The sequence below is a fragment of the Canis lupus genome, unplaced genomic scaffold (assembly GCF_011100685.1).
Source record: "Canis lupus familiaris isolate Mischka breed German Shepherd unplaced genomic scaffold, alternate assembly UU_Cfam_GSD_1.0 chrUn_S977H1143, whole genome shotgun sequence".
NCBI classification, from domain to species: Eukaryota; Metazoa; Chordata; class Mammalia; order Carnivora; family Canidae; genus Canis; species Canis lupus.
Genome location: NW_023331945.1, coordinates 1 through 25,819, shown reverse-complemented (window position 1 = coordinate 25,819; position 25,819 = coordinate 1). Strand labels below are relative to the sequence as shown.

The 25,819-nt window shown below is 38.1% G+C and overlaps 1 protein-coding gene across 1 annotated transcript; it reads left to right on the top strand.

Annotated features, from left to right (window-relative positions):
- Window positions 1-2,109: 2,109 nt before the first annotated feature.
- LOC119879517 lies at window positions 2,110-25,266 on the top strand. Its single transcript, XM_038589753.1, has 6 exons — window positions 2,110-2,167; window positions 8,723-8,777; window positions 8,893-9,074; window positions 18,168-18,222; window positions 18,338-18,519; window positions 25,022-25,266. The coding sequence occupies exons 2-6, from the start codon at window positions 8,753-8,755 to the stop codon at window positions 25,244-25,246; spliced, it is 669 nt and encodes a 222-aa protein (XP_038445681.1). The 5' UTR covers window positions 2,110-2,167; window positions 8,723-8,752; the 3' UTR covers window positions 25,247-25,266.
- The last annotated feature ends 553 nt before the right edge of the window (window positions 25,267-25,819 follow it).

The following is a 25,819-nucleotide window of genomic DNA, read 5'->3' as shown; positions in this document are numbered from 1 at the left end:
ATGTCAGGGTACTGGGATAGAGCCACATATAAGGCTCTCTGCTCAGCAGGGGCCCTGCTTCTTTCCCCTCCCTCCACCTGCCTCTCTGCCTACTGTGCACACACACACACTCTCTCTCTCTCTCTCTCTCAAATAAATAAATAAATAAAAATAAATAAATAAATAAATAAATAATAATAATAACATGTTAAAAAAATAACACAGAGGCCAAATTTTGAAAGACCTGTATTCTGAAAACATTGGTGAAAGCAATTGAGGATGACACAAAGACGTGGAAAGAATCCATCTCATAGATTGGAAGAGCACCTATTGTTAAACTGTGTATAGGACCCAAAGCAATCTACAAATTTAATGCAATGCCTACTAAAATCCATCGACATGTTTCACAGAACTAGAGCAAACAACACTAAATTTATATGGAACCACTGAAGACCTCAAATAGCCAAAGCCAATATTGGAAAAAGAAAAACATAACTGAGATATCTCTATGCTAGATTTCAAGTTATATTACAAAGCTGTAGTAATCAAACGGCATAGTATTGGCATTAAATGGATACAAATATCAGTAGAATAGTATAGAAAATCCAGAAATAAACTATAATGATATGGCTAATTAATCTTTGACAAAGCAAGAAAGAATATCCAATGGTTTGAAAAGGCAGTCTCCTTCAATAAATGATGCTAGGAAAACTGAATGGGTATATAAAAGATTGAACAGGACCACTTTCTTTCACCATTTACAAAAATAAATTCAAAATGGTTTAAAGATATAAATATATCACATGAAACCATTTATCCTTGAAGAGAGCACAGGCAATGATCTCTCTGGTATTAGCTGTAGCCAGGTTTTTCTTTTTTTATGTCTCCTGAGGCAAGAGCAATAAAAGCAAAATAAACTGTTGGGGCTACATCAAAATCAAAAGCTTTTGCAGTGAAGGAATCAATCCACAAACTAAAAGGCAACCTACAGAATGGGAGAAGACATTTGCATATGACATATCTGATAAAGGTTAGTGTAAGAATCTAAAGAACTGATACATCTCAACACCCAAAACACAATCCAGGTCAAGAATGATCAGAATATATCAGACATTTTTCCAAAGAAGATGTCCAGTTGGCCAACCGATATATAAAAAGATGATCAGCATCACACATCATCAGGGAAATGCAAATCAAAACTACAATGAGATAGCGCTGCACACCTGTCAGAATGGCTAAAATCAAAACCACAAGAAACAAGTGTAGTTGAGGATGTGGAGAAAAAGGAACCCTGTTGCACTTTTGGTGGAAGTGCAAACTGGGACAGCCACCACGGGAAACCGTATGGCGGTTCCTCAAAAAGTTAAAAACAAAACTAACAATCCAAGAGTTGCACTCCTGCATGTTTACCCAGATATGACAAACACACCAATTCAAAGGGATACATGCACTCATGTTTTTACTACAGCATTATTTGCAATCATCAGCCTAAGTGTGCATGTTGATGGATTAGTGAATGAAAAGTGGTGTGTGTGTGTGTATATATATATATATATATATATACACACACACACACACACACATATATATATATATACACACACACACACACACAATGGAATATTGTTCAGCCATTGAAAAGAATGACATCTTGTCATTTGCATGGTGAGAGCTAGAGCGTATTACGCTAAGCAGTGTAAGTCAGAGAAAGACAAATATGATTTCACTCCTAAGTAACATGTAAGAAACAAAATAAAAATGAGCGAAGGAGACAGAAAAGACAGATTTACCAAGAAGAAGACTGCTATAGAGAACAAACTGATGGTTACCAGGGGGGATGTTGGTAGGGGAATGGGTGAAATAGGAGATGGGAATTAAGGAATGCACTAGTCATGATGAGCACTGGGTGATGTATGGAATTACCAAATCATTATATTGTATATATGAAACTAATGTAACACTGTATGTTAAGGATACTAGAATTAAAAATAAAAGCTTAACCAAAACGAGGCTAAATTTTCGTATGTCAAGAAACTTCATTAATAAACAACTGACTTTGACTCGATTTTTCTTTTTAAAGAATGAACTTGTCTTTGTTTTCTATTTTTGCTGTAAAGTCGTACCCCGCAAAGCTGATACTGATGATTCAAGGCCTTCAAAACATGAGGACTTAAGTTCTGGTACCAAGGTAAAGTACTGTCTTGTAAAAATTAATTTTCCTGCTCTGAGTTTAGTGTTGTGTATTATTTACTCTTAAAATATAAAGTGGCTTGCCTCTTGTCATTTTATGTTTTTTTTAACTTTTTTTTATTGGAGTTCAATTTGCCAACATTTAGCATAACACCCAATGCTCATCCTGCCAAGTGACCCCCTCAGTGCCCATCACCCAGTCACCACAACCCCCCCCCCACCTCCCTTTCCACTACCCCTTATTCATTTCCCAGAGTTAGGTGTCTCTCATATTCTGTCACTCTCACTGATATTTTCACTCATTTTTTCTCCTCTCCCTATGTTCCCTTTCACCAATTCTTATATTCCCCAAATGAATGAGAACATATAATGTTTGTCCTTCTCAAATTGACTTATTTTGCTCAGCATAATACCCTCCGGTTTCCATCCACGTCAAAGCAAATGGTGGGTGTTTGTCATTTCTAATGGCTGAGTAATATTCCATGGTATACATAGACCACATCTTCTTTATCCATTCATCTTTCGATGGGCACCGAGGCTCCTTCCACAGTTTGGCTATTGTGGACATTGCTGCTATAAATATTGGGGTGCAGGTGTCCTGCATTTCACTGCATCTGTAGCTTTGGGTAAATCCTCAGAAGTGCAATTGCTGGGTCATAGGGCAGTTCTATTGTTAACTCTTTGAGGAAACTCCACACAGTTTTCCAGGGTGGCTGTACCCGTTCAGATTGCTAACAACAGTGTGAGAGGGTTCCCCTTTCTCCACATCCTCTCCAACATTTGTTGTTTCCTGCCTTGTTAATTTTGCCCATTCTCACTGGTGGAAGATGATACCTCATTCTGGTTTTGATTTATATTTCCCTGATGGCCAGTGATCCGGAGTATTTTCTCATATGCTTGTTGGCCATGTCTGTGTCTTCCTCTGTGAAATTTCTGTCCATGTCTTTTGCCCAAAGCATGATTGGATTGTTTGTTTCTTTGCTGTTGAGTTTACTAAGTTCTTTATAGATCTTGGATACTAGCCCTTTATCTGATAGGTCATTTGCAAATAACTTCTTCCATTCTGTAGGGTGCCTTTTAGTTTTCTTGACTGTTTCTTTTGTTATGCAGAAGCTTCTTACCTTGATGAAGTCCCAATAATTCATTTTTGCTTTGGTTTTGCTTCCCTTCAGGGATGTATCTTGCAAGAAGTTGCCGTGGCCAAGTTCAAAAAGGGTGTTGCCTGTGTTCTCCTCTAGGATTCTGATGGATTCCTGTCTCACATTTAGATCTTTCATCCATTTTGAGTTTATCTTTGTGTATGGTGTAAAAAAGTGGTCCAGTTTCATTCTTCTGCATGTGGCTATCCAATTTTCCCAGCACCATTTATTGAAGAGACTGTCTTTTTTCCAGTAGATATTCTTTCCTGCTTTGTTGAATATTAGTTGACCATAAAGTTGAGAGTCCACTTGCGGATTCTGCATTCTGTTTCCATTGATCTATGTGTCTGTTTTGTGCCAGTACCACACTGTCTTGATGACCACAGCTTTGTAGTACATCCTGAAATCTGGCATTGTGATGCCCCCAGCTATGGTTTTCTTTTTTAATATTCCCCTAGCTATTTGGGGTCTTTTCTGATTTCACACAAATCTTAAGATGATTTGTTCCAACTCTCTGAAGAAGGTCCATAGTATGTTGATAGGGATTGCATTAAATGTGTAAATTGCCCTGGGTAGCATTGAAATTTTTCCAATCTGTGAGCATGGCATATTTTTCCATCTCTTTGGGTCTTCCTCAATTTCCTTCTGAAGTGTTCTGTAGTTTTGAGGGTGGAGACACTTTACCTCTTTGGTTATGTATATTCCTAGGTATCTTATGCTTTGGGGTGCAATTGTAATTGGGATTGACTCCTTCATTTCTCTTTCTTCAGTCTCATTGTTTGTGTATAGAAATGCACCTGATTTCTGGGCATTGATTTTGTATCCTGCCACAATGCCAAATTGCTGTATGATTTCTAGCAATCTTGGGGTGGAGTCTTTTGGGTTTTCTTTTTCTTTCTTTTTTTTAAGATTTTATTTATTCATTTATTTATGAGATACAGTGAGAGAGAGAGTCAGAGACACAGGCAGAGGGAGAAGCAGGCTCCACACAGGGAGCCGGACGCGGGACTCGATCCCGGGTCCCCAGGACCAGGCACTGGGCCGAAGGAAGTGCTAAACCGCTGAGCCACCCAGGCTGCCCTCTTTTGGGTTTTCTATGCACAGTATCATGTCATCTGCAAAGAGGGAGAGTGTGACTTCCTCTTTGCCACTTTGAATGCCTTTTGTTTCTTTTTGTTGCCTGATTGCTGAGGCTAGGACTTCTGGTACTATGTTGAATAGCAGTGGTGAGAGTGGACATCCGTGTCTTGTTCCTGATCTTAGGGTTAAGGCTCCCAGTGTTTCCCCCATTGAGAACGATATTTGCTGTGGGCTTTTCGTAGATGGCTTTTAAGATGCTGAGGAATGTTCCCTCTATCCCTACACCCTGAAGAGTTTTGATCAGGAATGGATGCTGTATTTTGTCAAATGCTTTCTCTGCATCTATTGGGAGGATCATGTGGTTCTTGTTTTTTTTCTCTTGCTGATATGATGAATCACATTGATTGCTTTACAAGTGTTGAAGCAGCCTTGCATCCCGGGGATAAATCCCACTGGGTCATGGTGAATCATCTTCTTAATGTATTGTCGGATCCTGTTGGCTAGTATCTTGTTGAGAATTTTTGCGTCCGTGTTCATCAAGGTATTGGTCTATAATTCTCCTTTTTGGTGGGGTCTGTGTCTGGTTTTGCAATTAAGGTGATGCTGGCCTCATAGAACGACTTTGGAAGTACTCCATCCCTTTCTATCTTTCATAACAGCTTTAGTGGAATAGGTATGGTTTGTTCTTTAAACGTTTGATAGAATTCCCCTGGGAAGCCATCTGGCCCCGGACTTTTGTGTCTTGGTAGGTTTTTGATGACTGCTTCAGTTTCGTCCCTGGTTATTGGCCTGTTCAGCTTTTCTATGTCTTCCTGTTGCAGTTTTGTAGTTTGTGGTTTTCCAGGAATGCACCCATTTCTTCTCGATTGCCTAATTTATTGGCGTAAAGCTACTCATACTAAGTTTTCAAAATCGTTTGTATTTCCTTGGTGTTGGTGGTGATCCCTCCTCTCTCGTTCATGATTTTATTTTATTTTATTTTATTTTTTAATTTTTATTTATTTATGATAGTCACAGAGAGAGAGAGAGAGAGAGAGAGGGGCAGAGACACAGGCAGTGGGAGAAGCAGGCTCCATGCACCGGGAGCCCGACGTGGGATTCTATCCCGGGTCTCCAGGATCGTGCCCTGGGCCAAAGGCAGGTGCCAAACTGCTGCGCCACCCAGGGATCCCCTCGTTCATGATTTTATTAGTTTGGGTCTTCTCTCTCTTCTTTTTAATAAGTTTGGCTAATAATTTATCTGTCTTATTAATTAATTCTTTCAAAGAACCAACTCCTGATTTTGTTGATCTGTTCCCCAGTTCTTCTGGTCTCTATCTCATTGAGTTCTGCTCGAATATTTATTTATTGTCTTCTGCTGGGTGAAGGTTTCAGTTGCTGTTCCTTCTCCAGCTCCTTTAGGTGCAAGGTTAGCTTTTGCTTTGAGTTCTTTCCAGTTTGGGGACGGATGCTGGTCTTGCGATGTATTCCCCCCTCAGGACTGCTTTTGCTGTATCCCAAAGATTTTGAACGATTGTATCTTCATTCTCATAAGTTTCCAGGAATCTTTTTAATTCTTCTCTAATTTCCTGGTTGACCCTTTAATCGTTTAGAAGGATGGTCGTTAACCTCCACGTGTTTGAAATCCTTCCATATTTCTTCTTTTAGTGGTTTAGTTCTAGTTTCAAAGCATTATGGTCTGAAAATATATAGGGGGCAATCTATTATATAAATGTTACATTTATATATTAAACAGAGGCAGCTGTTCATTGTATATTCCTAACTATACATACACACACACACACACACACACACACACACACATACACACACACATATAGTGTGGCCTGTGGAAAAATGGTTGTTAGTATTATTAATAATTAATAATTAATTAGTATTAACTAATAAGTTAATACTAACCTAACCATTTTTTCCACAGGCCTTTTTTAACTTACATTTTTCCCTGCCTTAAGATCATGCTTGATTGGTCACGTCTTATGTTTTTCTTTTTTTCTTCTTCTTCCTGCATTTTTTAAAGGTTTTATTTATTCATGACAGACACACACACACACACACACACACACACACACGCACACACACACAGAGAGAGGCAGAGACACAGGCAGAGGGAGAAGCAGGCTCCATACAGGGAGCCTGAAATGGGACTCGATCCTGGGGCTCCAGGATCTCGCCCTGGGCCGAATGCAGACACTCAACCACTGAACCACCATGGCTGTCCCCCCTGCATTTTTTTGTACATGACTTTCCCGTACCCTACGTTTTCCTTACATGGGGGAAAAAAAAACAAAACACGTTTCTTTAGTGTCTGTTCTTTCAGTCCATCTCTTTCTATGTTTATTGTCAATATTTTTGATTATGCCTTTCTGTTGTCTGTGTGTGTCTGTGGTTTTCATTCCTGAATCATTACCCCACAAGCCTTATTATTTTTCTCACATTCCTGGAAGGAGCTGATGTTAGATAATCATTTGTCCTTAGCATTTTGACAAACAAAAGCAACTTAAACTATTTGTAATGCCAACTTGCCCAAATAAATACTACTAGAAACTAAATTTTAATATTTTCTCTTATAAGAGATCGTCATGCAATTATAAATCATTCAAACACATTTGAAAAATTTTAAATATAATAAAATAATTAATTTTTAAAAATATTGTATTCATTTATTCATGAGAGAGTCAGAGACAGAGGCAGAGGGAGGAGAAGCAGGCTCCATGTAGGGAGCCTGATGTGGGACTCTGGGATCACACCCTGAGCCGAAGGCAGATGCTCAACCACTGAGCCACACAGGCGTCCCAATAATGACATTTCTTATTGTTAGTTTTTTTAAAAGATTTTATTTATTTAGTCATAGAAACAGAGAGAGAGGCAGAGACACAGGCAGAGGGAGAAGCAGGCATCATACAGAGAGCCTGATGTGGGACTCGATCCAGGGTCCCCAGGATCCCGCGCTGGGCTGCAGGCGGTGCTAAACCGCTGCGCCACCGGGGCTGCCCTTATTGTTAGTTTTTTTAATTTAAATTACCTAGGGATAGATTTTTATTTTAAGACATTTTGGTAAAGAAAGTATTTAAAAAAATTTTTTTTTAAGATTTTTTTATTTATTCATGATAGACATAGGGAGAGAGAGGCAGAGACACAGGCAGAGGGAGAAGCAGGCTCCATGCAGGGAGCCTGACATGGGACTCGATCCCTGGTCTCCAGGAATCCCACCCTGGGCCAAAGGCAGGCGCTAAACCACTGAGCTACCCAGGGATCCCCTTTTTAAAATTTTTAAATTCAAATTAATTAACATATAGCGTATTATTAGTTTCAGAGGTAGAATTCAGTGATCCATCAGTTGCATACATCATCTAGTGCTTATTACTTCAAGAGCCCTCCTTAATTACCATCACCCAATTACCCCATTGCCCCAACCCTCTCCCCTCCAACAACCCTCAGTTTATTTCCTATGATTAAGAGTCTCTTACGGTTTGTCTCTCTCTCTGATTTTTATCTTATTTTTCCCTCTCTTCCGCTATGCACCTCCGTTTTGTTTCTTAAATTCCACATAGGATTGAAATCATATGGTATTTGTCTTTCTCTAACTTATTTCACTTAGTATAATACTCTTAAGTCCCATCTATGTTATTGCAAATGGCAAGATTTCATTCTTTAGGATGGCTGAGTAATATTCCATTGTATTTATACACACTGCATCTTCTTTATCCATTCATCTGTCAATGGGCATCGGGCTTTTCTGTAGTTTGGCTATTGTGGTCATTGCTGCTTTAAACGTTGGGGTGCTGGTGCCCTTTCAAATCACTATGTTTGTATCTTTTGGATAAATACTGAGTACTGCGATTGCTGGGTCATAGGTTAGCTCTATTTTTTTCCCTAAATTTTTATTTATTTATGATAGTCACAGAGAGAGAGAGGGAGAGAGAGGCAGAGACATAGGCAGAGGGAGAAGCAGGCTCCATGCACCGGGAGCCCGACGTGGGATTCGATCCAGGGTCTCCAGGATCGCGCCCTAGGCCAAAGGCAGGCGCTAAACCGCTGCGCCACCCAGGGATCCCGGATAGCTCTATTTTTATTTAACTTTTTGAGGAAGACTTTGTATAATAATCAGGGGTAAGAAAAGTAACATTTTGGGACTATTAAATCTCTTATAATCTTCACCCCATGAGAAAATGTAGGTTAGTAAATGGCGGAACTGAGATTTGAATCTGTATTTGAATGATCTCCAAAACCTGTGTTCTTTTTGTAATGGTGTTCATTTGGTAATGGTGAATATTACAATTATTTTTACGAAATGTGATACTTGTAATCCTGAAAACTATCAATTTTTTTTCTAGACTGTCCCGAAACTAAACTTAAGAAAGCAAATGGCTGCTTTTCTGCGACCCAAGAGTAAGCTATTTGAAGATTTGTGTTTTTCACGGAGTTTTGTCCATTTTTGTGTTATTTAGTAATTCAAAGTTACAGATATCTTCATGTACTCTTTACTTTGTTTTTCACTAAATAGAAGCAAAATGTGGTCTTGTGAGCCAAGAAGATAGACCTTTATTTGCTGACAACAATTTTGCAAGGGAAGATAAGACTGAAACTCTCTGTAAACCATCCGTCAATGTCTCTGACTATTCTCCTCTTGCTTTTGTATCACCCGAAACTCCTCAAACGTCTTCAGCAATGCTTGGTGTTACAAAGGTAAGTTGTTTTGAACTTTGTCCCCCATGTTTTTTCACATACTATCCTCTTGATATCCTTATAATGAAAAGAATCTTAGGGAGAAATGGAAGCCCTCAAGAATATAAGAGAAAACAGTGTAATAACAACAGAGAAGTAAGTACTGGGTTGAGATTTATTACGGTTGGTGGGAATAAACAAATCTTAGGTGTGCCATTATGGAGGGAAAGAATTAGAAAGCAACTGGATAGAATAGCTAGATGGATGTGAAGATGAGGGGAGGGGTTGTGGGGTAAGAATTCATTTAATAAGGATGAGATGAATGTAAAGATAGGAGAGTTTAGAGAGATTATTATTAAAAACACAGCAGTAGTGAGGCTAAGGTAGAACAGATGCTGTATATTATAAAATGCGGTAGAAATTATTTTAAATGCAAGTTAATAAAAGGCAATACAAAACATGCTCAGATTCTTCAGAATGACAGCTGGTTTTTATGAAGAACTGGGAGGAAATTTTACCCTTTTAAGTTTAATAAAGTATGATAGCCTATATTTAATTTAGCAAGAGTTGTGTTTATACATAGTACAAAGTGAAGTCTGTTTTAAGCCATAATCAGATTTATTATGAGTTTTGAACTTTGGCTGTTGTCTTTCTTGTGGTTTCTAATTAAACTTACTGTGTGGTATAATCTTGGTCGACTTTATATCTTTTGAGAATAGAGAGGACGTAAATAAACATTTTAGTTTTTTCATTAATTAAAACTGAATTTTTTTCTTAGGTAAGTGAGGTTCTTAATCTCTATCCATTAAATGAAAAAAATAAATTTTAAGCTGCAAGATTCTTAAAAAATATAAAAACTATTTTCTGGATTCTGATGCATCTTTTTTTAAATATAAGCTTAGAATAGAGACACATGTCAAATGAATAAACTCATGATTTATCATTTTTTTATAAGATGATTTATCATTATAGAATCGTAAGGAAGGAAAAGTTGCCCGTAGAGTATACAATATTATTTGTAGAAGGATGACCTTTACTTTCTCAAAGATCTCCAACAGTGGATACATTTTACGTTATCTCGGGAAACTTTAGTCTTCATAGTTGTTATATTTTGTATTTTGTATTTTTTAATTTTGTATTTTATTTGTAATTTTTTTATTGGAATTCAGTTTGTTAACATATACCATAACACCCAGTGCTCATCCTGCCAAGTGACTCCCTCAGTGCCCATAACCCACTCACCCCAACCCCCTGCCCGCTTCCCCTTGCACTACACCTTGGTCATTTCCCAGGGTGAGGTGTCTCTCATGTTTTGTCACTCTCACTGATATTTTCACTCAATTTCTCTATTTCCCTTTATTCCCTTTCACTAATTTTTATATTCCCCAAATGAATGAGACCATGTAATGTTTGTCCTTTAAAGACTGACACATTTCACTCAGCATAATACCGTCCAGGTCCCTCCACCTCAAAGCAAATGGTGGATATTTGTCGTTTCTAATGGCTGAGTAATATTCCATTGTATACATAGACCACATCTTCTTTATCCATTCGTCTTTCGATGGACACCGAGGCTCCTTCCACAGTTAGTCTATTGTGAACATTGCTGCAAGAAACATCGGGGTGCGGGTGTCCTGGCATTTCACTGCATCTGTATCTTTGGGGTAATCCCCAGCAGTGCAATTGCTGGGTCGTAGGACAGATCTATTGTTAACTCTTTGAGGAACCTCCACACAGTTCTCCAGAGTGGCTGTGCCAGTTCCCACTCCCAGCAACAGTGCAAGAGGGTTCCCCTTTCTCCACATCCTCTCCAACATTTGTTGTTTCCTGCCTTGTTAATTTTGCCCATTCTCACTGGTGGGAGGTGGTATCCCATTGTGGTTTTGATTTGTACTTCCCTGGTGGCCAGTGATGCAGAGCATTTTCTCATGTGCTTGTTGGCCATGTCTATGTCTTCCTCTGTGAAATTTCTGTCCATGTCTTTTGCCCATAGCATGATTGGATTGTTGTTTCTTTGAGTTTACTAAGTTCTTTATAGATCTTGGATACTAGCCCTTTATCTGATAGGTCATTTGCAAATACCTTCTCCCATTCTGTAGGTTGCCTTTTAGTTATGTTGACTGTTTCTTTTGCTGTGCAGAAGCTTCTTACCTTGATGAAGTCCCAGTAATTCACTTTTGCTTTGCTTTCTCTTCCCTTCAGGGATGTATCTTGCAAGAAGTTGCTGTGGCCAAGTTCAAAAAGGGTGTTGCCTGTGTTCTCCTCTAGGATTCTGATGGATTCCTGTCTCACATTCAGATCTTTCATCCATTTTGAGTTTTTCTTTGTGTATGGCATAAGAGAATGGTCCAGTTTCATTCTTCTGCATGTGGCTGTCCAATTTTCCCAGCACCATTTATTGAAGAGACTGTCTTTTTTCCAGTGGATAGTCTTTCCTGCTTTGCCGACTATTATTTGAGCATAGAGTTGAGGGCCCACTTCTGGATTCTCCATTCTGTTTCCATTGATCTATGTGTCTGTTTTTGTGCCAGTACCTCACTGTCTTGATGACCACAGCTTTGTAGTACAACCTGAAATCTGGCATTGTGATGCCCCCAGCTATGGTTTTCTTTTTTAATATTCCCCTAGCTATTTGGGGTCTTTTCTGATTCCACAGAGATCTTAAGATGATTTGTTCCAACTTTCTGAAGAAAGTCCATAGTATGTTGATAGGGATTGCATTAAGTGTGTAAATTGCCCTGGGTACCATTGACATTTTCCCAATATTCATTCTGCCAATCCATGAGCATGGTATATGTTTCCATCTCTTTGTGTCTTCCTCAATTTCCTTCAGAAGTGTTCTGTAGTTTTGAGGGTAGAAACCCTTTACCTCTTTGGTTATGTATATTCCTTGTTACCTTATGCTTTTGGGTGCAATTGTAATTGGGATTGACTCCTTCATTTCTCTTTCTTCAGTCTCATTGTTAGTGTATAGAAATGCCACTGTTTTCTGGGCATTGATTTTGTATCCTGCCACACTGCCAAATGGCTGTGAGTTCTAGCAGTCTTGGGGTGGAGTCTCTTGGGTTTTCTAGCTGCATTATGATGTCATCTGCAAAGAGGGAGAGTTTGACTTCCTCTTTGCCAGTTTGAATGTCTTTTATTTCTTTTTGTTGCCTGATTGCCGAGGCTAGGACTTCTGGTACTATGTTGAATAGCAATGGTGAGAGTGGACATCCCTGTCTTGTTCCTGATCTTAGGGGATAGGCTCCCAGTGTTTCCCCATTGAGAACGATATTTTCGTAGATGGCTTTTAAGATGCTGAGGAATGTTCCCTCTATCCCTACACTCTGAAGAGTTTTGATCAGGAATGGATGTTGTATTTTGTCAAATGCTTTCTCTGCATCTATTGGGAGGATCATGTGGTTCTTGGTTCTTTCTCTTGCTGATATGATGAATCACATTGATTGCTTTACAAGTGTTGAAGCAGCCTTGCATCCCGGGGATAAATCCCACTGGGTCATGGTGAATCATCTTCTTAATGTATTGTCGGATCCTGTTGGCTAGTATCTTGTTGAGAATTTTTGCGTCCGTGTTCATCAGGGTATTGGTCTATAATTCTCCTTTTTGGTGGGGTCTGTGTCTGGTTTTGCAATTAAGGTGATGCTGGCCTCATAGAACGACTTTGGAAGTACTCCATCCCTTTCTATCTTTCATAACAGCTTTAGTGGAATAGGTATGGTTTCTTCTTTAAACGTTTGATAGAATTCCCCTGGGAAGCCATCTGGCCCCGGACTTTTGTGTCTTGGTAGGTTTTTGATGACTGCTTCAGTTTCGTCCCTGGTTATTGGCCTGTTCAGCTTTTCTATGTCTTCCTGTTGCAGTTTTGTAGTTTGTGGTTTTCCAGGAATGCACCCATTTCTTCTCGATTGCCTAATTTATTGGCGTAAAGCTGCTCATACTAAGTTTTCAAAATCGTTTGTATTTCCTTGGTGTTGGTGGTGATCCCTCCCTCTCGTTCATGATTTTATTAATTTGGGTCTTCTCTCTCTTCTTTTTAATAAGGTTGGCTAATAGTTTATCTGTCTTATTAATTCTTTCAAAGAACCAACTCCTGGTTTTTGTTGATCTGTTCCACAGTTCTTCTGGTCTCTATCTCATTGAGTTCTGCTCGAATCTTTATTAATTGTCTTCTGCTGGTTGAAGGTTTCCGTTGCTGTTCCTTCTCCAGCTCCTTTAGGTGCAAGGTTAGCTTTTGCATTGAGTTCTTTCCAGTTTGGGGACGGATGCTGGTCTTGCGATGTATTTCCCCCTCAGGACTGCTTTTGCTGTTCCCAAAGATTTTGAACGGTTGTATCTTCATTCTCATTAGTTTCCAGGAATCTTTTTAATTCTTCTCTAATTTTCTGGTTGACCCTTTAATCGTTTAGCAGGATGGTCGTTAACCTCCACGTGTTTGAAATCCTTCCATATTTCTTCTTGTGGTTTAGTTCTAGTTTCAAAGCATTATGGTCTGAAAATATGTAGGGGACAATCCCAATCTTTTGGTATCGTTTAAGACCTGATTTGTGACCCAGTATGTGGCCTATTCTGGAGAAAGTTCCATGTGCACTTGAGAAGAATGTGTATTCAGTTGCGTCTGGTTGTAAATTTCTGTAAATATCTGTGAAATCCATCTGGTCCAGTGTATCATTTAAAGCGCTTGTTTCTTTGGAGATGTTGTACTTAGGAGACCTATCGAGTGTAGAAAGCACTAGATTGAAGTCACCAAGTATATGTGTATTATTATCTAAGTATGTCCTAACATTGGTTATTAATTGTTATACTTGGCAGTTCCTGCATTTGGGGCATACATATTCATGATTGTTAGGTCATCTTTTTGGAGAGATCCTTTAGTATGATAGAGTGTCCCTCTTCATCTCCTACTACCTTCTTGGGATAAAGTTTAACTTATCTGATGTCTTTTTATGTTTGTAATGGAAGGTTGGTCAGTACATTTTAGAGAAATGGCAAGTTGAATTTTTTTTTTTTTACTTTGGTAAGTCGGCAGAAAAAATAGGTTGGAACATATATAATGACAGCAAACTTTTATTGGGAAAAGCTTTCCCATGTTGGAGAGAAAATGACATTTGGTCAGGGATCAGAATTCTTACTGTTGTGATTTTTAAATTCTACTAACATTGATTTTATTGATTCATTTAATGAATTTATTTATTGCTATCATGACTTTATAATACTCATGCCTAACTGAAATCTTTAGTGGATCCAATTATTGTAGGTTTTTTTTCTTGGATATTTTTCTTTATTGGACTTTTTTTTTTTATCATGTTAGCATATAGTTTTACCAGAGAGGACTCAGTTCTCTATTTCTATCCTTTTTGTTACATTTAGACTAAAATAATAGAAATTGTGGAAAATCAGGGATTGTTTCTCAAAATTTATATTGCTATGGTATTCCACTGTGTTTTTGAAATCATTCCATTAAGAGTGTAGTTAACACTCTTTTTCTAAGTGAAGAATACAAGTATTGCCTAAAACAATAATCAGCTCTAGAAGCGGAGGCTCTTCATAACCACATGGTAAAATGTCCATTCTCAGAATTCTTTTATAGTAAAGTGCTAAAAATATCTACTCATAGTCCTTGTGTCCGATGTTAAAATTTAAAATTTTAGATATTTTCTATTTATTTACCTATTCATTTTAAAGACTGTGCTTCATTATAAGGTAGTAGATTATGTTAGGAAACATAGTCGTGCTTCTCCTGGAACACCTAAAATAAGATCTGCTTGGAAGAAGCAATTTAATATTTTTCTAATGTGAATAAGTGAGCAGACAGATGGAATTCTGTAAAATGGAATGTTATAAGTATTATGCATAATATGTCATAAATATATAAATTTAAAAAGTATAGTTCAAATTTATATTTCCTTTTTCCATTTAGGATTTACAAGCTCAAATGAATTATGTTGAGGAAATAAAGAAATAAATAAGAAAGAAAGTTGTTTTTTAGTATCCTTCAATTGTCAACTTAGAATTTTAGATAAAAATTCTCACCTTTTGTTTTTTAAACCCCATCTATATTACATTAGATGTAGGCTTTCAAGGTATACATTTCTTATTAGAATTTTCATTACCAGTTCTTATTCCACGTGGAAAGTTGATGTGTTTGAAACATTTCTTTTTCAATTTTTTTCTCGCTCTAGTGATAATTTATACCTTCCAGGTTGTGAGAGATGACCACTATCTGAAAAATTTACTTTATGGTGAAAAAAGTAAAATCTTACTTTTTAGATTTTATTTTTTATTTATGAGAGACACACACAATGATGTGGGACTAGATCCCGAGACTCCAGGATCATGCCCTGAGCCGAATGCAGACACTCAACCACTGAGCCACCCAGGCATCCCAGAACTAAATTCCTTATTACAGTATTTATAAACAAATAAATGTAGAGTAAGAAAAGTCAGTATTATTAGGGATATAGTATAAACAAAAGTCTCTTAAACTTTTTTCAATTACATTTTATAAATCTATTATATAAATGTTACCTGTATATATAAAACAGAGGCGGCTGTTCATTATATATTCCTAACTATACATACATACATACATATACACACACACATATACACACATATAGTGTGGCCTGTGGAAAAATGGTTAGGTTAGTATTAATACTAATTAATAATTAATTAGTGTTAACTAATAAGTTAATACTAACCTAACCATTTTTTTCCACAGGCCTTTTTTAACTTACATTTTTCCCTGCCTTAAGATCATGCTTGATTGGTCACGTCTTATGTTTTTCTTTTTTTCTTCTTCTTCCTGCATTTTTTAAAGGTTTTATTTATTCATGACAGACACACACACACGCACACACACACACAGAGAGGCAGAGACACAGGCAGAGGGAGAAGCAGGCTCCATACAGGGAGCCTGACATGGGACTCGATCCTGAGGCTCCAGGATCTCGCCCTGGGCCGAATGCAGACACTCAACCACTGAACCACCATGGCTGTCCCCCCTGCATTTTTTTGTACATGACTTTCCCGTACCCTACGTTTTCCTTACATGGGGGAAAAAAAAACAAAACACATTTCTTTAGTGTCTGTTCTTTCAGTCCATCTCTTTCTATGTTTATTGTCAATATTTTTGATTATGCCTTTCTGTTGTCTGTGTGTGTCTGTGGTTTTCATTCCTGAACCATTACCCCACAAGCCTTATTATTTTTCTCACATTCCTGGAAGGAGCTGATGTTAGATAATCATTTGTCCTTAGCATTTTGACAAACAAAAGCAACTTAAACTGTTTGTAATGCCAACTTGCCCAAATAAATACTACTAGAAACTAAATTTTAATATTTTCTCTTATAAGAGATCGTCATGCAATTATAAATCATTCAAACACATTTGAAAAATTTTAAATATAATAAAATAATTAATTTTTAAAAATATTGTATTCATTTATTCATGAGAGAGTCAGAGACAGAGGCAGAGGGAGGAGAAGCAGGCTCCATGTAGGGAGCCTGATGTGGGACTCTGGGATCACACCCTGAGCCGAAGGCAGATGCTCAACCACTGAGCCACACAGGCGTCCCAATAATGACATTTCTTATTGTTAGTTTTTTTAAAAGATTTTATTTATTTAGTCATAGAGACAGAGAGAGAGGCAGAGACACAGGCAGAGGGAGAAGCAGGCATCATACAGAGAGCCTGATGTGGGACTCGATCCAGGGTCCCCAGGATCCCGCGCTGGGCTGCAGGCGGTGCTAAACCGCTGCGCCACCGGGGCTGCCCTTATTGTTAGTTTTTTTAATTTAAATTACCTAGGGATAGATTTTTATTTTAAGACATTTTGGTAAAGAAAGTATTTAAAAAAATTTTTTTTAAGATTTTTTTATTTATTTATGATAGACAGGGAGAGAGAGGCAGAGACACAGGCAGAGGGAGAAGCAGGCTCCATGCAGGGAGCCTGACATGGGACTCGATCCCTGGTCTCCAGGAATCCCACCCTGGGCCAAAGGCAGGCGCTAAACCACTGAGCTACCCAGGGATCCCCTTTTTAAAATTTTTAAATTCAAATTAATTAACATATAGCGTATTATTAGTTTCAGAGGTAGAATTCAGTGATCCATCAGTTGCATACATCATCTAGTGCTTATTACTTCAAGAGCCCTCCTTAATTACCATCACCCAATTACCCCATTGCCCCAACCCTCTCCCCTCCAACAACCCTCAGTTTATTTCCTATGATTAAGAGTCTCTTACGGTTTGTCTCTCTCTCTGATTTTTATCTTATTTTTCCCTCTCTTCCGCTATGCACCTCCGTTTTGTTTCTTAAATTCCACATAGGATTGAAATCATATGGTATTTGTCTTTCTCTAACTTATTTCACTTAGTATAATACTCTTAAGTCCCATCTATGTTATTGCAAATGGCAAGATTTCATTCTTTAGGATGGCTGAGTAATATTCCATTGTATTTATACACACTGCATCTTCTTTATCCATTCATCTGTCAATGGGCATCGGGCTTTTCTGTAGTTTGGCTATTGTGGTCATTGCTGCTTTAAACGTTGGGGTGCTGGTGCCCTTTCAAATCACTATGTTTGTATCTTTTGGATAAATACTGAGTACTGCGATTGCTGGGTCATAGGTTAGCTCTATTTTTTTCCCTAAATTTTTATTTATTTATGATAGTCACAGAGAGAGAGAGGGAGAGAGAGGCAGAGACATAGGCAGAGGGAGAAGCAGGCTCCATGCACCGGGAGCCCGACGTGGGATTCGATCCAGGGTCTCCAGGATCGCGCCCTAGGCCAAAGGCAGGCGCTAAACCGCTGCGCCACCCAGGGATCCCGGATAGCTCTATTTTTATTTAACTTTTTGAGGAAGACTTTGTATAATAATCAGGGGTAAGAAAAGTAACATTTTGGGACTATTAAATCTCTTATAATCTTCACCCCATGAGAAAATGTAGGTTAGTAAATGGCGGAACTGAGATTTGAATCTGTATTTGAATGATCTCCAAAACCTGTGTTCTTTTTGTAATGGTGTTCATTTGGTAATGGTGAATATTACAATTATTTTTACGAAATGTGATACTTGTAATCCTGAAAACTATCAATTTTTTTTCTAGACTGTCCCGAAACTAAACTTAAGAAAGCAAATGGCTGCTTTTCTGCGACCCAAGAGTAAGCTATTTGAAGATTTGTGTTTTTCACGGAGTTTTGTCCATTTTTGTGTTATTTAGTAATTCAAAGTTACAGATATCTTCATGTACTCTTTACTTTGTTTTTCACTAAATAGAAGCAAAATGTGGTCTTGTGAGCCAAGAAGATAGACCTTTATTTGCTGACAACAATTTTGCAAGGGAAGATAAGACTGAAACTCTCTGTAAACCATCCGTCAATGTCTCTGACTATTCTCCTCTTGCTTTTGTATCACCCGAAACTCCTCAAACGTCTTCAGCAATGCTTGGTGTTACAAAGGTAAGTTGTTTTGAACTTTGTCCCCCATGTTTTTTCACATACTATCCTCTTGATATCCTTATAATGAAAAGAATCTTAGGGAGAAATGGAAGCCCTCAAGAATATAAGAGAAAACAGTGTAATAACAACAGAGAAGTAAGTACTGGGTTGAGATTTATTACGGTTGGTGGGAATAAACAAATCTTAGGTGTGCCATTATGGAGGGAAAGAATTAGAAAGCAACTGGATAGAATAGCTAGATGGATGTGAAGATGAGGGGAGGGGTTGTGGGGTAAGAATTCATTTAATAAGGATGAGATGAATGTAAAGATAGGAGAGTTTAGAGAGATTATTATTAAAAACACAGCAGTAGTGAGGCTAAGGTAGAACAGATGCTGTATATTATAAAATGCGGTAGAAATTATTTTAAATGCAAGTTAATAAAAGGCAATACAAAACATGCTCAGATTCTTCAGAATGACAGCTGGTTTTTATGAAGAACTGGGAGGAAATTTTACCCTTTTAAGTTTAATAAAGTATGATAGCCTATATTTAATTTAGCAAGAGTTGTGTTTATACATAGTACAAAGTGAAGTCTGTTTTAAGCCATAATCAGATTTATTATGAGTTTTGAACTTTGGCTGTTGTCTTTCTTGTGGTTTCTAATTAAACTTACTGTGTGGTATAATCTTGGTCGACTTTATATCTTTTGAGAATAGAGAGGACGTAAATAAACATTTTAGTTTTTTCATTAATTAAAACTGAATTTTTTTCTTAGGTAAGTGAGGTTCTTAATCTCTATCCATTAAATGAAAAAAATAAATTTTAAGCTGCAAGATTCTTAAAAAATATAAAAACTATTTTCTGGATTCTGATGCATCTTTTTTTAAATATAAGCTTAGAATAGAGACACATGTCAAATGAATAAACTCATGATTTATCATTTTTTTATAAGATGATTTATCATTATAGAATCGTAAGGAAGGAAAAGTTGCCCGTAGAGTATACAATATTATTTGTAGAAGGATGACCTTTACTTTCTCAAAGATCTCCAACAGTGGATACATTTTACGTTATCTCGGGAAACTTTAGTCTTCATAGTTGTTATATTTTGTATTTTTTAATTTTGTATTTTATTTGTAATTTTTTTATTGGAATTCAGTTTGTTAACATATACCATAACACCCAGTGCTCATCCTGCCAAGTGACTCCCTCAGTGCCCATAACCCACTCACCCCAACCCCCTGCCCGCTTCCCCTTGCACTACACCTTGGTCATTTCCCAGGGTGAGGTGTCTCTCATGTTTTGTCACTCTCACTGATATTTTCACTCAATTTCTCTATTTCCCTTTATTCCCTTTCACTAATTTTTATATTCCCCAAATGAATGAGACCATGTAATGTTTGTCCTTTAAAGACTGACACATTTCACTCAGCATAATACCGTCCAGGTCCCTCCACCTCAAAGCAAATGGTGGATATTTGTCGTTTCTAATGGCTGAGTAATATTCCATTGTATACATAGACCACATCTTCTTTATCCATTCGTCTTTCGATGGACACCGAGGCTCCTTCCACAGTTAGTCTATTGTGAACATTGCTGCAAGAAACATCGGGGTGCGGGTGTCCTGGCATTTCACTGCATCTGTATCTTTGGGGTAATCCCCAGCAGTGCAATTGCTGGGTCGTAGGACAGATCTATTGTTAACTCTTTGAGGAACCTCCACACAGTTCTCCAGAGTGGCTGTGCCAGTTCCCACTCCCAGCAACAGTGCAAGAGGGTTCCCCTTTCTCCACATCCTCTCCAACATTTGTTGTTTCCTGCCTTGTTAATTTTGCCCATTCTCACTGGTGGGAGGTGGTATCCCATTGTGGTTTTGATTTGTACTTCCCTGGTGGCCAGTGATGCAGAGCATTTTCTCATGTGCTTGTTGGCCATGTCTATGTCTTCCTCTGTGAAATTTCTGTCCATGTCTTTTGCCCATAGCATGATTGGATTGTTGTTTCTTTGAGTTTACTAAGTTCTTTATAGATCTTGGATACTAGCCCTTTATCTGATAGGTCATTTGCAAATACCTTCTCCCATTCTGTAGGTTGCCTTTTAGTTATGTTGACTGTTTCTTTTGCTGTGCAGAAGCTTCTTACCTTGATGAAGTCCCAGTAATTCACTTTTGCTTTGCTTTCTCTTCCCTTCAGGGATGTATCTTGCAAGAAGTTGCTGTGGCCAAGTTCAAAAAGGGTGTTGCCTGTGTTCTCCTCTAGGATTCTGATGGATTCCTGTCTCACATTCAGATCTTTCATCCATTTTGAGTTTTTCTTTGTGTATGGCATAAGAGAATGGTCCAGTTTCATTCTTCTGCATGTGGCTGTCCAATTTTCCCAGCACCATTTATTGAAGAGACTGTCTTTTTTCCAGTGGATAGTCTTTCCTGCTTTGCCGACTATTATTTGAGCATAGAGTTGAGGGCCCACTTCTGGATTCTGCCATTCTGTTTCCATTGATCTATGTGTCTGTTTTTGTGCCAGTACCTCACTGTCTTGATGACCACAGCTTTGTAGTACAACCTGAAATCTGGCATTGTGATGCCCCCAGCTATGGTTTTCTTTTTTAATATTCCCCTAGCTATTTGGGGTCTTTTCTGATTCCACAGAGATCTTAAGATGATTTGTTCCAACTTTCTGAAGAAAGTCCATAGTATGTTGATAGGGATTGCATTAAGTGTGTAAATTGCCCTGGGTACCATTGACATTTTCCCAATATTCATTCTGCCAATCCATGAGCATGGTATATGTTTCCATCTCTTTGTGTCTTCCCTCAATTTCCTTCAGAAGTGTTCTGTAGTTTTGAGGGTAGAAACCCTTTACCTCTTTGGTTATGTATATTCCTTGTTACCTTATGCTTTTGGGTGCAATTGTAATTGGGATTGACTCCTTCATTTCTCTTTCTTCAGTCTCATTGTTAGTGTATAGAAATGCCACTGTTTTCTGGGCATTGATTTTGTATCCTGCCACACTGCCAAATGGCTGTGAGTTCTAGCAGTCTTGGGGTGGAGTCTCTTGGGTTTTCTAGCTGCATTATGATGTCATCTGCAAAGAGGGAGAGTTTGACTTCCTCTTTGCCAGTTTGAATGTCTTTTATTTCTTTTGTTGCCTGATTGCCGAGGCTAGGACTTCTGGTACTATGTTGAATAGCAATGGTGAGAGTGGACATCCCTGTCTTGTTCCTGATCTTAGGGGATAGGCTCCCAGTGTTTCCCCATTGAGAACGATATTTTCGTAGATGGCTTTTAAGATGCTGAGGAATGTTCCCTCTATCCCTACACTCTGAAGAGTTTTGATCAGGAATGGATGTTGTATTTTGTCAAATGCTTTCTCTGCATCTATTGGGAGGATCATGTGGTTCTTGGTTCTTTCTCTTGCTGATATGATGAATCACATTGATTGCTTTACAAGTGTTGAAGCAGCCTTGCATCCCGGGGATAAATCCCACTGGGTCATGGTGAATCATCTTCTTAATGTATTGTCGGATCCTGTTGGCTAGTATCTTGTTGAGAATTTTGCGTCCGTGTTCATCAGGGTATTGGTCTATAATTCTCCTTTTTGGTGGGGTCTGTGTCTGGTTTTGCAATTAAGGTGATGCTGGCCTCATAGAACGGACTTTGGAAGTACTCCATCCCTTTCTATCTTTCATAACAGCTTTTAGTGGAATAGGTATGGTTGTTCTTTAAAACGTTTGATAGAATTCCCCTGGGAAGCCATCTGGCCCCGGACTTTTGTGTCTTGGTAGGTTTTTGATGACTGCTTCAGTTTCGTCCCTGGTTATTGGCCTGTTCAGGTTTTCTATGTCTTCCTGTTGCAGTTTTTGTAGTTTGTGGTTTTCCAGGAATGCACCCATTTCTTCTCGATTTGCCTAATTTATTGGCGTAAAGCTGCTCATACTAAGTTTTCAAAATCGTTTGTATTTCCTTGGTGTTGGTGGTGATCCCTCCCTCTCGTTCATGATTTTATTAATTTGGGTCTTCTCTCTCTTCTTTTTAATAAGTTTGGCTAATAGTTTATCTGTCTTATTAATTCTTTCAAAGAACCAACTCCTGGTTTTGTTGATCTGTTCCACAGTTCTTCTGGTCTCTATCTCATTGAGTTCTGCTCGAATCTTTATTAATTGTCTTCTGCTGGTGAAGGTTTCCGTTGCTGTTCCTTCTCCAGCTCCTTTAGGTGCAAGGTTAGCTTTTGCATTGAGTTCTTTCCAGTTTGGGGACGGATGCTGGTCTTGCCCGATGTATTTCCCCCTCAGGACTGCTTTTGCTGTTCCCAAAGATTTTGAACGGTTTGTATCTTCATTCTCATTAGTTTCCAGGAATCTTTTTAATTCTTCTCTAATTTTCTGGTTGACCCTTTAAATCGTTTTAGCAGGATGGTGTTAACCTCCACGTGTTTGAAAATCCTTCCATATTTCTTCTTGTGGTTTAGTTCTAGTTTCAAAGCATTATGGTCTGAAAATATGTAGGGGACAATCCCAATCCTTTTGGTATCGTTTAGAGACCTGATTTGTGACCCAGTATGTGGCCTATTCTGGAGGAAAGTTCCATGTGCACTTGAGAAGAATTGTGTATTCAGTTGCGTCTGGTTGTAAATTTCTGTAAATATCTGTGAAATCCATCTGGTCCAGTGTATCATTTAAAGCGCTTGTTTCTTTGGAGGATGTTGTACTTAGGAGACCTATCGAGTGTAGAAAGCACTAGATTGAAGTCACCAAGTATATGTGTATTATTATCTAAGTATGTCCTAACATTGGTTATTAATTGTTATACTTGGCAGTTCCTGCATTTGGGGCATACATATTCATGATTGTTAGGTCGTCTTTTTGGAGAGATCCTTTAGTATGATAGAGTGTCCCTCTTCATCTCCTACTACCTTCTTGGGATAAAGTTTAACAGACCTCCTTTTTTCTTTTTAGGATTTATTTATTTACTTACTTACTTATTTATTTACTTATTATTTGAGTGTGTGAGCAGGGTTGAAGGGGGGTAGAGGGAGAGAGAAAGGGAGAGAAGCAAACTCCCCAGTGAGGGGTGGAGCCTGAAGCGGAGCTCAATCCCATGACAGGAGATCATGAACTGAACTGCAATCAAGAGATGGAGGCCCAACTAACTTGTGCCACTCAGGCATCCTCCCTCTACATTAAAAAAAAAAAAAAAAAAAAAAAAATTTTTTTTTTTTTTTTTTTTTTTTTAGATTTTATTTGAACCAAGAGAGAGAACACAAATGGGAGCAGGTGTAGGAGGGAAAGGGAAACGAAGCCACACTCCTGGCGGAGCACGAAGCCTGATGCACGGGTCTTGATCTAGATCCCGGGGATCATGACCTGAGCAAAGGCAGATGTTAACTGACTGAGCCACCCAGGTGTCCACGTGTGTGTGTGTGTGTGTGGTGTGTATACACATATATGTGTTTGTTTAATCATCATTCTCAGGTTTTTTGTTGAATCAAACCTTTACATTTTGTTTAATAAAGTATGATATATTTGACACATACGACTTTTATCATGTAGGTAGCATAGATTTTCAGCAAACCTTCAGTATTTGACTCTAAGGGAGAAGAAAACTGATGTTTGAGGTGAAAAATAAATCTAGAGATATCCTCCTTTAAAATAAAAATTAGCTAAGCGCCCTCATCCCCAATTAAGGTATTAAATTACTATGCCAAAGTCACACTTTAGCATAGCTGATTAATAAACTTGTTGGGTCATTTATTTGATTCAGCATCAAGGAATTGTATCATCTCTTTGATGCTAGGTAATGCCACTTTAGGAACTTTGGACAAATCATTGTAATCTTTTTGGTTTTATTCCCATTATCAATAGAAAATGGGATTAAAGTTGATAATTATTTTTATACCCTCTAGCTATAAAATGTTATGGTTATGGAATGTGAAATTTGGGGGGAGCATTACTCATTTCTCAAAAATTCGACACTAATATCAGTTTTGCTCCTTTATGTTGTTGGTGAACTTTGGTTCACATATTTTAATGAACAACTGTGACTTTTTTGATAGCTCTGGGATCCAAATGAAAAAAGAATTATAAAAGGCAGTTGGGGAAAGAATAGCTCAGTGCAGAAATGGAAAGCTTCCTCTTTGTTTCCTGGAGCATCACAATGTCACATCCTTTGAATCTGTCAGTGTAAGCAAAATCCAGATGGTAAAGACGGAAGAGGAGCAGATTTTTGTGTCTTTTTATTTCTTTGTATCTGCTGGTCAGATGGGGTGAAGTTGGGAATGTTAGGTAACAAAGTGTAGATATGAACACAAAATTAAGAAAGCCCTTTTGGAATTCTGGAAAATTATGTTGTTCTATTCCAACAGAAATGAAGCAGAATTTCCAAAAATTACAATTACACGTAATGATAAAGTTCAGTGCAAGATAGTTTTATTGATTAAAATTACATTAAAGAGTCAAATGATACAATTAATGAAAAAAGTTCTTTTTAATGAATGAAGTTGTAACTATCAAATTTCCATTCAAGACTGGAAAAGAAAGGAAGCAGCACACGAGTAATAAAATGGAAGGAGCAGAAAACATATATGATGCTGCTGCTGCTGCTGCTGCTCCTGCTCTTGGTACTGCTCTTGCTGTTGCTGCTGCTGCTGCTGCTGCTGCTCCTGCTGCTGGACTAATTCAACAAAGAAAGACTGGAAAAACTGATAACCACCTGTTTCCTACTACGCAGAATGAAGATTCTGATAGGTAAGCCTATAGCAATATTTAAACAGTAGATAATTATTATTTTTCTATAAAACAAATTCTGTTTGGAGCTAATGTTCATGTTTAACAATTTTATATTTTTAGTAGAGATATTCCACCCAGGGTGCTAAACAGAAAAGGCAAAGACCAGTAAGGTATCAAATTGTTTTGCAGGCATAGTGATAAATATTTAACTAAAAAAAAAATAACCTAGGTTAGCAAATGTAAGGAAAAAGTCATTCTCATACACTGTTGTTAGGTGAAAATTGTCAGATCCGTTGCACCTGAGTGGCTAAGTGGTTGAACGTCTGCCTTTGGCTCAGGTTGTGATCTCGGGGTCGTGGGATCGAGTCCTGCATCAGGCTTCCCATGAGGAGCCTGCTTCTCCATCTGCCCATGTCTCTGCCTCACTCTGTGTCTCTCCTGAATAAATAAATAAAAATCTTTAAAAGCGAGAGAGAGGAAGAAATTGACAAATCCTTTCTGAAGAGTGATGTAGCAGTGCATTTCATTTCATATATGCTGTCCCTATATCCCAACGGCTTCATTGCCAGGAGTAGATCCTATAGGAAAACATGAC